The sequence below is a fragment of the Trachemys scripta genome, chromosome 2 (genome assembly GCF_013100865.1).
Source record: "Trachemys scripta elegans isolate TJP31775 chromosome 2, CAS_Tse_1.0, whole genome shotgun sequence".
NCBI lineage: Eukaryota > Metazoa > Chordata > Testudines > Emydidae > Trachemys > Trachemys scripta.
In genome coordinates, this window is record NC_048299.1 from 151,544,114 (window position 1) to 151,556,875 (window position 12,762).

The 12,762-nt window shown below is 52.8% G+C and overlaps 1 protein-coding gene across 3 annotated transcripts in view; it reads right to left on the reverse strand.

Annotated features, from left to right (window-relative positions):
• The window catches only part of BMP1 (bone morphogenetic protein 1), an 84,797-nt gene extending 77,281 nt beyond the window's left edge, over positions 1-7,516 (reverse strand). Inside the window, exon 1 of one of the 3 annotated variants that reach the window (XM_034761895.1) lies at positions 7,257-7,515. In XM_034761895.1, the coding sequence (XP_034617786.1) occupies positions 7,257-7,395 (139 nt within the window). In that variant the 5' untranslated portion in view covers positions 7,396-7,515. Of the gene's footprint in view, positions 1-7,256 lie in introns of all 3 variants that reach the window. The other 2 variants (XM_034761896.1, XM_034761898.1) reach the window with 2 other exon arrangements.
• Between the last annotated feature and the right edge of the window lie 5,246 nt (positions 7,517-12,762).

Below are 12,762 nucleotides of genomic sequence, written 5' to 3' on the forward strand. Positions count from 1 at the left end.
GGGTTTTGTGTCACAGTTACCGGGCTAACTGTACCTCGGACCCCTTCTGGCCTCTCCAAGGGCATCACCTCGCAGGCCTCTTTGGGTGGAATCATACAATTCTCTCAACCTCAGATTGGACCCTGGACTGCAGCCCCAGATACTAACTGTGATTGCCTCATCAGGCTTGACTTATGTTCAGTGCCCTCTGTTCTGTTCCCTCTGGTAGGCAGTGACCAAACAGCCTTCTTAAAGCAACATATTGTTTATTTACGCATGTCTAGTTTACCAGGTGTCTGTCCACCTTCCACATCTGGTAGATCTAAACTTCCTACAGACACTTCAAGACCTCTAGAGTCTGGGTGGTATACTCTGTTCTCTCAACTCACCAGGCAGTTTTCCCTGCCTGCTTCAGAAAGTGTGCCTTTAAATCCTGCTCTATCTTTTGATCAACCCCTTCCCAGGGATCAAGTCATTTTTTAACTGTCTATAGCCCTTTGATGTGTTACCTCCCAGTCCTGGCAAAATAAACCTTGCAACTTCCTTGGAGACAGGCTGTAGGATCCTCCAAGCTAATAGCTTTCCCCACTGTCAACTGTGTGCTGGGATGTTCTTATCTGGGAGCTAGTGTCTTCTTTTGGCTGTAGCCCCCACTGAATTAACACAATACCCGTGTATAATAAACATTCCACTATCGGAATACGGTAGTTACACAGTCTCGCTCAATAACTAGGTTCACATACGCAGTCTAATAGTTATTACAGATGCTTCTTGTCTTTAGGACCTGCTAGATCCTTGCCATTGAAGCAATGTCCCAAGCAGCATCCGCTCGCAGCAGTGCAGGAACTGTCAGACCCCAGGTAGCCCCAGCTTGGAAATCTGAAGCCACTGGGAAATGGAGCTATGAGGCCCAGGGTGGTTGTGCAAACAGGGATTTCCTCTCTGTGGGCAAGGACACATGCCAGAGTTACTGTCAGTCTCAGGCACCAGCCCAGGTTCGGGGAAAGAGGACATTTTCTTTTCTTCTCCAAGTGCCTCCTTCTTCCAGCCTATGATGCTGCCTGCTCTCAGGCCCTCCTCTCCCAGCCGGAAACTGTTTGCGTGTGGCTGACCCCAGGAGACCTCATAATGAGTCAGTGCTGTCCAAGGCCTCTCAAGACATTCGCTCACTAGTCAGGGAGGTGCTGCGGCCCTGTCTCAAGCTGGGATAGTATCACATCTTCAAAGGGTCAGGCTGGGTCACTGCTTGGACTGGAAACCTCCAGGAAGTACACAGGGCTGCTGATAGACCAGGAGGAGGCATTCTCTCCTCCCAAGCAATGCCTAGTATGATTCTAGGTGCTGCCTTAAAGATAAAAGCAGGTAAGAAATGCAGTCCTCAGGCAGATCAACCCCTGGAGATAACTGGTCCTTTCCTCTTCCATTCAAACAGTCCTTTCACCCACAAATTAAAGCCCCTTCAAATCTTTCCAATCTAGTTTCTCTTGCCGATCTCTCCCCTTCTGCTTGTGCTGCCTGCTGGATGCTTTGTTCTCTCCTTTCCCTCCTCTGCCAGAGAGTAATCTGCAGGGAGTCTCTGTCCCATTCTGTCTCTAGCAGGCTGAAGCATCCTTCCTGTTCAAGTGCACTGCATGTGCTCCCTGTTCCTGCACCGCAGCAGTGCTGGTTGATAAGCGCCGGGAAGTCCTGCCTCCCTTTTGACATGACCCGATGGCATGAATCAACAGCAGGAGGATTTCCCAAGCTGCTGGCAGCGCGTACAGAAGGGCAGATGGGAGGTATAGCCGAGCCAGGCACGCAGCCCTGTGCTTCGCCATGGGAAATCCCGCCAGCTCGCCCCAGGATTAAAACCCCAGTGATCAAAATTCAGCACGCAACTAAAGCTTACCTATTATTAGCCACACTGCCACCACCATGCCCTCCCGAAGCTGCAGGATGAGAGCTGACCTCTCCCCAGTTCAGTTTATTATAGAATCATAGAAATGTAGGGCTGGAAGAGATCTCACGAGGTCTCCCCCCACTCCCCACACCCACACTGAGGCAGGAGTAAATCCAAGACCAAGACCATCCCTGACCAGTGTCTAGTCAGAGGACGCTGCAGTGTGAAATGAGCTACGCCCATGCACTAAAACAAAATCCAAATGGCATGGTGTGAAATTCACAAGGTCTATGCACCACTTTAAATCTGCAAACAATGCACTGATAGAGGAGATCCAAATGTCAAGCTGTGAAATTCACAAGGCCTATGCAGCGCTTTAAATCTCCAAACAAAAGCCTCACACTGGCTTCTGCTCAGTGGGCACACTTCACCCTGGATGAATAAATGACAACAGTTGGAATAGGTCTGTGCATCATGGTGATAAATACAACTGTAACAAGTGACTTCAGTTGACTCAACATGGAAACTGGAATTTAGGTCAAACCTGCTCCCCTGCAACAAGGTGTGTATGGCTGAGATACCCAAGGTCTGATCTGGGAAGTTCTTGCATAAGCAGATGGTGGAGTTCGCTAACTATCACAGTTATTCGGGGGATAATCCCTATCTTATTCCTGGTGATCAAGTATCCCAAACACTTTGCTATCCTGGATGCTCAGAGATCCCGAAACCAGGGCCCATGAAATGTCATCCCACTCTGTCATATTGGAAGGACATTTTGATCAGCAAAGGGTCCAGACTAAACTCCTGGAACAGAACGCCCTACACTTCAGAATGGGAAGATTCAAATCAGCCCTGACTCTGGGAAGGGGGGGAGGGGTCCAAAATCTGGATCCACATTTTCCAGCTTTGCCCCCCGCATCACATTACAGAGGCAGGGTTACTACAGCAGCACATCAGGCTGATAGGAACTAGTGACTCACACAGGGCCAAACCCATAGCTGCTGTCCCTCTCTAATGGCTCAGGAGACACCCGGGAGTTTGTTTTCATTGCTGAAGAGCTCAACAACTGTATATTAATCTCCCAAGGACAATGCAAGCACAAACACTAGCTGTACGTGTTTGATTAGCACTCAATAGGGCGTTGTGTGTTCAAAGCTCTGTTGCAAATGTTAACGCAGCCATGTTCACAATAAACCAGTAAGGTCAGTCAGTATCAATATCCCAATTTCACAGCTGGGGAAACTGAGGCACATAGCTGCAAAGGGGTTTGTCCATGGCTGCACACAACAAGTCAGTAGCAGAACGGGGAGCAGAATCCAGACCCCTATGCTCTAGCCATTAGACCACACTTCCCTCCCAGGGATAGCACCCAAGAGTCCTGACTGCCAGTCCTGCCCACTTATTCCAGCCACAAGTTCACACTTCCATCCCAGACTTGGAAAGAGAACCCAGGAGTCCTGACTGCCGAACTCCTGCTTATTCCTCTAGCCCATCGTGTTCAACAGGAAACAAAGCGATATTGAGTTGATTTATAAATGGACTCTGTCACAAAAGATTGACTTGGTGGCAGCAGATGGGCCCCCCAAAGGACTTGCTAACCCCACGGGCAAGCCACCCTCTAAATACAGCAATTGTACAGAGCAGCATGTACAGAGATACACAAAAATTAAACAAAGCCCTACTAAAACAAGACACCTCACTACACAAACACGACACTGCACACTGCCCCAGGGGAGGGAACAACCCACATGTGAGGATGTTGCTTAGTGCCCGGCTGGAAGGTACTTCAGACAGGACAGTGTTGAGGATGGTATGAGAACCTATACACAGTAAAAAAGAATAGATGAACACTGTTCTCCCGGCCCAACAGGGAGAGTGAATGCTACAGCTAAGGGCTCCTCTCCTAGAGTTGCCAGCCCCAGGAGTTGAAATCGAGGGGGTGTTAGTCCGAGTGCTGCAGGGGATCCCAGTGCTTAGGACAGAACCCACAGCACACACAGACTCTGATGCAGTTCACTGGTCCTGGCAAATTACCAAGGGGCCCCTCAGCGCTATGGAGTCTGGACTGCTAACTGACTGAATAGGCCTGGTCAACACTGATTCTCCACTTGTAAGGTAACTCCCCTCTCTTCAGGTGCCAGTATATTTATGACATGCATCCGACGAAGTGGGTATTCACCCACAAAAGCTCATGCTCCAATACATCTGTTAGTCTATAACAGGGGTCGGCAATGTTTGGCACGCGGCTTGCCAGGGTAAGCACCCTGGCGGGCCGGGCCAGTTTATTTACCTGCTGACGCGGCAGGTTCGGCCGATCGCGGCCCCCACTGGCTGCGGTTTGCTGTCCCGGGCCAATGGGGGCGGCGGGAAGCAGCGTGGACGAGTGATGTGCTGGCCGCAGCTTCCCACCACCCCCATTGGCCCGGCACGGTGAACCGCGGCCAGTGGGGACCGCGATCGGCCGAACCTGCTGCATCAGCAGGTAAATAAACTGGCCCGGCCCGCCAGGGTGCTTACCCTGGCGAGCCGCGTGCCAAACGTTGCCGACCCCTGGTCTATCTGGTCTATCAGGTGCCACAGGACTCTTTGATGCCTGTATCTGTAATTTTCACTCCATGCATCTGAAGAAATGGGATTTTTACCCACGAAAGCTTCTGCCCCGATCTCTTGGAAAGATGAGAGGGTGCCACCGGACTCCTGGTTGTTTTTGTGGATGCAGACTGACACGGCTGCCCCCTGCTACTGGACTGCTAAGGAAGCAGCAGCTGCTGTGGCTTTGGATCAGAGCCAGGGAGGTTTATTTTGACAGGAGGTAAGGAGACGGACTGCAGGACCGGGGCCACTGTTTCCATCTAGGGAGCGGGCACAGCTGTGATGTGGGAGCTTTGATGCCAAAGCTGGCAGGACCACAAGCCTGGCTGCATTTCTCAGGAAAACGCCTATTGGCACTACAGCAGGGTCTGGGCCAGTACCACCCTGGGGTGGGGGAAAGTTCTGCAGCGGGGAGGGATGGCAAGGGGAACGTTAGGGAGGCTGTGAGCCGCGGGGAGTGATCCCTGGTGGGTGGGTGGCCTCAGGATACCCGTGGCATGAGCTGTGCAGTGAAAACCAAATCTATTTCTTGACTATTCCCACTGCTCCTTCTCCATGTGGAATTTAAGGGAGCCACGGAATAATTCCAAGTGCCAAGGAGTCAGCTGTTTCCGGCTGCTCTTAAAGTCCTAGGAAACTTACTGCAGCTGATGCCTTGAAAAAAAAAAAAAAAAAAAACCACCACACAAACACACGCACTCTCCCAGAGCCTTGTGGGATATGTAGTTGGCCAGGCCAATCTTAGCAGAGGAACTGCTTCCCTGTCCTGTAGGAATCAATGGGCAAGCTCCCATCTGACCCCCCGATCCTGAGTTACACTTGAAGCTAATTGAGTGATAAAGAACTCTTCAGGATAGGGCCTGTGTTTGTACAGTGTCTAATAGAGCCTGATTCAGACTGGGGCCTCCGGACATAGCCACCATACAAATGGCAATAACTGAATTAGTCACATATGGATCCAATAAAGGTGGGGGGCAGGGATCCAGCATGCCACTCCGCATGTCTCTCACCACACAATGGACCAGCAAGCACAATCAGAAGGAACTCCTCTGGACCTACCTCTTGTCTGGACTGACCTCCACTAATTTAATCAACAATTAAAACCCCCCTCTCCTACACACATGCACAAGGTGATGAAGTGGAGGTTAAACAGAGCAGATTTAAAGGGACAATGGCTTCCTATGTCCAGAGCACGAGGTTAGGCTCTGCAAGACCTGACCTACTGTGTGACCTTGGGCAACTCATGTCTGCTCTCTGGGCCTCAGTTTCCCCTCCTGCCTTTCATCACTCTTGTCTATTTCAATTGCAGGCTCTTTAGGGGCAGGGAGCGTCTCTCATTCAATACAGCATCTGGCACAAAGGAGCCCTGATCTCAGCTGGAGCCTGTAGGTGCTGCTGTAATTTAAATACCAACCCTTTAGCCATCTCCTGGCCTGGCTTGCCCAAGGAAGATAATAAACATCATTCTAATACAATAATAACCACACTTAGAGGGTGCTTTGTATGATCACAATGCTACACACACAAATTCAGGCCCTACTCCCACAATCCAATCTGCCCCAGGGGACCCCAGCACCTATAAGGATCCCAATGCAGGTTTAGATTTTAAACTCCCTCTCTGTTGGTTGGTAAAGCATCATGCTAGACTGATAATAATAATAAACAGTGAGATAATATTACTACTGAGGCTTTACAGGGCTCTTTTCCTCAGCAGATCTCAAAGCACTTTACAAATGACAGTCCTCATTATCCCCATTTTACATATGGGGAAACTGAGGCACTGAGCAGTGAAGTGACATGCCCAAGAACAGGCACCAGGCTCGTGGCAGAGCCAGGAACAGGGCTAAGTCTCTGATCAAATAACATGTCATAATCACTAACTGAGATAACACTCCTCCCACCCAAAAGCCCTCTTTATCAATCTTAATCCAATCCCCACCCTTATCACCACCAGGCTTTTCTGTTGTTGTTTCGCAGCTGGGAGAAAGAAAGAACAAAAAGTTTTTGCAAATTCTTTGCGTCCCGATTCTCCTCTCGCTTACGGCCCGATCCTGCCCCACTGGGTTCTGGAGCAGGATCCCCCCCTTCACACCGGAGTGAGACAGGAGTGAAACCGGTGTACAAGAGGAGACTTCCAGAGAGCCCTTAGCCACAAAGCCTTAGCTGCTAGTGGGCCAGCTGTGCCGGGGACGTGGGGGCGATCCGGACTGGAGGAGTTCGCCTGCTTTGACAGCTCCTCCTGGGAAGCGAGAGAGCCCCCCCCGCCGAGCCTCTTCCACGTCCGAAGTATAAACAGATGGATGGATGGATCCCCCCAGCGTAACCTCGTGGCAACTTCCTTCCCCGTCTCCCTTACAGGAGGCATCTCAGCCCCCCCCCGCCAGACCCAAGCCCTCCCCACAAAGAAATCCAAAACTCCCGGGGAGAGAGGGGGGAGGAAAAACTCCCGGGGAAGCGGTAGATTCATTTCCTGCAGCACAAAGGGGGGAGGGAGGAGGGCAAAACAACCCAGAAAACTCAAGTCTCCGGCCCCGGAGCTTTTCCCTGCCCGAGGCTGTGTGTGCCCGGGCTCAGCTCCCTCCCAGCCCCGGCAGCAGCAACTTTGAAAGTGTCCCTGAAACACCCCCCACGTCCCCTTTCTTTTGTCTGCAGCTGCCCTGCCAGCCAGGCAGTCTGCATGACCCAGGCTCACCCAGCCCCTGTCCTTCCGTGGCCTCGCTGCCCCCACACGACCCCCCCCCCCACCACCAAAGGACGCATTTGCACAGGGGGGAGGTTTGGGGGCAGGGGATCCCTTTGGCCCTACCAGCTTTGCAGGGATCCTTATAGTCAATGGGCTCAGTGTCTTCCTCGTCCTCCAGCTCATAGGTGTAATCGGGGAAGTCCAGGGCTCGTCCCAGCACCGCGAAGGACAGGAGCAGCCAGCACGCCCTGGCCCCGGACATGCTGGCTGGCGAGTCCCGGGCAGACGCGCCTCGGGACCGAAGGGAAAAGCGGAGCGGGAAGGTGGGGGAAGGAGAGAAGTGGAAGGAGATGGGAGGGTTTTCCCCCCTCGCTCTCGCTCTTTTTTTTTTTTTTTTTTTTAGGGAAATGAGAGCTGGTGGGGGCGGGTTCAGGCCGGGAGCTCAGCCCCTCCAGCCTGCAGAGTTTGCTCGCAGCCCTGCTGGGAACGGAGCCAGCCCGGGGTGGGGGAGAAGCGGCTCCCGGAGATGCTCTTGCATCGCCGCTCACCGGCCAGGGAGCGGGGCCTCCGGGCCACCCTCGCCGCTGGGATCCCCGCCTGCCCGGGGCTGGGAACGCCCGGCATCCCGCGGCGCGGCGTGGGGCCGTCACACCCCGCCCCCGCGTGGACACCGAGGGCTGGACCCGGGAGCACCCGCGGGGCGCTGTGCGCTGCCCTCTTGAAGTGGCAGATTTCTATAGGGCGGCAGCGGGGGGGCGTTTCAGACCCCCCGGCTGTGAGCTGATCTCTGAGCTGCGGGGCCCCGGGGAGCCCCCTGCTATGATCCAGTCCCCTCGCCCACCCCTTTGGATGCGGCTTCTTTCAGCTAAGCCCAGAGAAAAGGGCAACCCCGGGCTGCAGGGCTCCCAGCTGCCTGGGGAGCGATCAGGACAGCTAGGAAATGCTGCCCCCTCTCTGCTCCGGCCCTTGGTATGTTTCTTGGGGAGGGAGAAGGACTGGGAGAGTCATCCCCTGCTGTGATCCCAGGGCTGGTCGATGAGTGGCAGGGCTTGAGTGCCGGGATAGACCCTAAAGCAGCTGCTTGCTGAGAAGGAAACTGGGAAGCGGTCTGTTGGTTGCTTTTAATAGGGGCTTGCAATTAGCATCCACACTGGGGTCTCCACAGACAGGCCTGAACCAAAACCCTCGGTCCAGCCACTCCCAGGAGCCGAGCATCACAAGGGATTCTCCCCCTGCCTCCGGCTTCATGCAAAGAGGTGCAAAATGCTGCTGGTGGTGCGAGGGGCAGTTCTGGTGGGCTGGAGTCTCACACTCACTTTTCACAGGTGTAAATGGCTACCGAACTGGGCTCGCATCTAGCCCCCCAGGCTGGGAAGGGGACAGCATGCTTCCCCAGTGTCAGAGGAAATACAGGGAGGAGTGCTGTGCCCCTGTGAGTTCTCCATCTAGGAATCTAGCCATTCCTCCCCCCCTGCAGGGGCAAGTCCCTCAGATGCCTGGCACTCATTTCAGTAGGTGCACTGAGCATGGGAAGCACAGTCTCTGTCCCGTGAATCTGTGTCACTTTGGGGGTCTGGAATGGGACTGGAGAGTCCATAAGAGTGATTTGGACGGTGTGAACCCTCGGCCGGGAGCGGCTGGGGGCTGCACCCTTTTGCACATCTGGCCCCGCTCAGAGTTTTCTAGCAGCCCTTCTCACAAGTTTCAAAGTAGCAGCCGTGTTAGTCTGTATCTGCAAAAAGAACAGGAGTACTTGTGGCACCTTAGAGACTAATACATTTATTTGAGCATAAGCTTTCGTGGGCTATGGCCCGCCTCTTTGGATGCAAGGTGAGTTTCATGCTGGTGAGATGTGCTGGCCTGACAGCCCTGGAGACACCCTCTATCCCTGGAGCTAGCACAGAGCTGGGGCAAGCATCCCCTATACACACACTGGGCCCCGCCAATGCTTTCAGCTCCAGAGTTCTCCTCAGCCCACTTGCTCCTGGAGCCACCCAGGCTAAGCAGTGCCAGCTGCAGCAGGGGTTTCACCTGCACACATGTGAGGTAGACACTCGGCCCCATAAGAACCCACCAGCTCATTCTGGCACAAGGCCAGTACCTGTGCAACATGCTTCTCCACATGGGATGGATGCACAGGGACGGACTCTGCCCACTGGAGAGGGTGTCTGAGCAGCCAGGGGTGCTGCTGAGCCCCAGTGTTCAGCCTGGTTAACAGCAGGGAAATCACCGTAGGGTGACTGGTGTGCTGGGGGGAGGGAGCAGGGCAGGGGAATTGCTGGGTGGTGCTAGTAGCTATGTGTGTAGGGATAAAGCCAGGTCATGGCAGCAACCCCAGCAAGGAGAGATGAACAGCCTTTACATGTGCAGGGAGCTCCCCACATAGGAAGTTTGGCCCAGCATCCCTGTAACGGAGGTCTGTGGGCGACACCTACAGGTCAAGCCCTGTCACTTCAGGCCTCTCTCGTGGCTGGCAGCTGCTGGCTGGCTTGCAGGATGACCCTGAGACCTCCTGTTGTCAGAAGCCCACCCAGCCTGTGCTTTTCTTAACCCTTTGGAAGCTGAGCCCTGGGGAACAAGCTGGCTGCAAACAGAAGGCCTAAGAAAGTGGGTACCAGGATAGCAGAGCACTATTAGGCAGAGGGTTCAGCAAACATTCCCTGTCCTACTCCCGGATTGGGACTAGCCCCCTTGACTTGGCTGAGGCTTGGATCTCCCCAGGTTGTGCCCAATCTGCAGAACAGCAGTGGGGTTGTGCTTGTAGGTTATTCTCCACCCCAAGGGCAGCTATGACCAGAGGCAGCACATCTCCCACTTTGAACAGATCCTCACCTTTCCTTCCTGCCTCTAGGACTTCCTTGGCTGCATAATGAGTCTGGCAAGACATGCCCTGCGTCTCAATACACTAGCAACTGCTGGAGTAGTAGAAACCATTAGCTGCTATAATGGAGCTTGTGCAGACACTTCTGTAACCTTTACCCAGTTCATGTGACTGGGGCTAGGCCATAAACTGCATCCCAGCAGCCCTGGATATCACACCTTAGATAGGGTGAGTATGTGCAGGTGTAGGCTGTGCATATATGGGTGGGAGCCGTGGTTTTGCTTATTAAAGTGTGTGGGAGGATACTGTGTTTTATATATATACGAGTGTGTGCATCAGAGAGAGTACATAGTGTTTATGATGTTTGTGTGTAGGTATGAGCAGTGTCCATACCTTTGCATTCACTAACTGCCCTTGTCTCCTTTCCCTGCAGAACACAACCCTGGCTGCACAGCAGACAGAGAAAGCAGAGTTACCTCTGTGAAGATGAGACGTTGTGGGGGGTTTCTTCCCTGCAGTTCTGAGTGGAATTTCTACTGCATGCTCCTCTGAGAAGGACTAGATCTCTGCCTGTATCAAACACTGAACACCTGCCCACAGAGCAGCTGGTGGTGCTGATGGGAGAGGGATGCTTTTCCCTCTCACAACTATGCTGTCTTGTTCCTGGTCTTCCTTTAGCATCTATCCTTCCCCCCCACACACCTTCCTTCTCATTGCAGTCTCTTCCTCCCTCCCTCCACCGGACGCAGAACACCATGTTTCCCATCCCATGCCAAACCCCGTTGAGTCCAAAGGGTTAAGGGAGACCTAGGTCTGGGAGCGAACTCAGGCAGCACTGGGGGCTAGCTCAGCCACAGGGGGGAACTGCTGCAATGCTGTGCAAGGCCGTGATTTGTGAGGGTTGGCCATTGGCCAGCACTGGGATCAGCCCAAGCAGTGGCCACTAGGTAGAGCTCCAAGCTTGCTATTGTCTGTCAAGGGCAGTGCACATGCAGGGCTGAATTGTTACTAATTTGTATCACCATAAGTGCCTGGGAGTCTGAGTCCTGGACCAGGCCCCCATGGTGCTCAGCACTGTACAAATAGAACAGAGGGCTGGTCCCTGCCCCAAAGAGTTTACAAAACCCATACAACCCCCTTAAAATCAATGGGCATGATGTGCATCCCCATGTTTTGATGGGGTAGGATAGACCAGGGATTCTCAACCTTTTTCTTTCTGAGGCTCACCCCAATATGCTATAAAAATTCCATGGCCCACCGGTGCCACCACAATTGGTTGTCTGCATATAAAAGTCAGGGCCAGTGTTAGGGGGTAGCAAGGAGGGCAATTGCCTGAGGCCTCAAGGCCCATCTCCCCTCTCCCCCCCGCCCCCCACGAAGCTACATTGCTTACTCTTTGGCATCAGCCCTGGGTGGCAGGACTCGGGGCACTGGACTTCAGCCCCATGCAATGGGGCTTTGGCTTTCCGCCCAGGGTTAGATTCTCCGCCTGCTGTCCTGGCTGGGGTCGGTGCCCTGGGCTACACAGGAGGTCAGACTAGGTGATTTAGTGGTCTCTTCGGGCCTTACACTCTGTGTGCTGCGATGCACTATGCAGCATACAACATTCCAATTTGCTAAGGACTTTAAATGCACTGCGAACTGCTCTTGGCCCTTTTGCATAACTAGCCCCACAGCCGTGCACAGTGGAATCATGGGGGTTTGGCTTAGCTGCCTGAACTTGTCAGGTTCACTGGCCACTGCTTCTGCTCTCACGTCCCTGAGGTGATGCTCCTATAGGACCCAATCCTGCTCCCATTGAAATCAATGGCCAATCTCGCAGCGGGACGAGGATTGTCCCCAACTTGCAAGTACAAACGGTTTGGAAAGGAAGTGTATTTAAAGTGGTTAATATTGTTATTAACACACACAGGCCCCCACTGAGCTCAGAGCCCCATTGCGCCAGGAGCTACCCACACAGAGAGAGACAGTCCCTCTTCCAAAGAGCTTGTGCTGTAAATAAGAGGAATCAGAAATTAAGGGACTTGCCCAAGGACACCCAGTAGATGAGTGGCAGAGCCAGGCCTAGAAACCAGTTCTGTTGACTCCCAGTCCAGGGTCCTGGGCATTAGGTAATGCTGCCTCTCCATTAAACAATCAGGTTAATATTTTGCCCATTTGTGTGACAGTCTCAAACTCCTTTGCAAACATTAACATTCACTGCAGGTCAGTTTCCTTAGTCACAATACAGAGACTAGGACAGAGAGGGCAGAGCCAGCCTCATTTTCAGCAGGCTGAGCACCCTCAGCTCCCCCCAATGCCAGCTGGAGTTGCATGTGCTCGACTCCTCTAAAAATCAGGCTAGAGGTATCTCAAGTTGGGTGCCAAAAATCTGAGGCCACTTTTGGACAAACTGCCTGATGTTCCATAGTGAGTCAGTGGCAATGAAGAAGATAGAACCCAGGAATCCAGGGTCCCAGATTCCTGCTCTGGGTACTAGCTAAAACTTTCTTCCAGAGATGGGAATCGAACCCAGGAATTCCAGCTCCCCCTTCCTTTTCCTATCTGCTCAATAACATTCCTTGTCTCCTGTTTTCTTTTCAGTAACTGCTAAATTCAGAATTCCTCTCATTCCAATTCCTTACTCAAACATCACTGCTGAGGGGGAAAGCCTGTCTCTTTAATAAATCACCTTTGATGCATTCCCCCTTTATTTTCCCCCAGGGTAAATAATGTCAGGATATACTTCAATTACACAAAAGCGCAGGTTAATTTTAGACCCAACATTTAGATTTTTGTAAAAACAAGATTTTAAAGCTACTAAGTGCA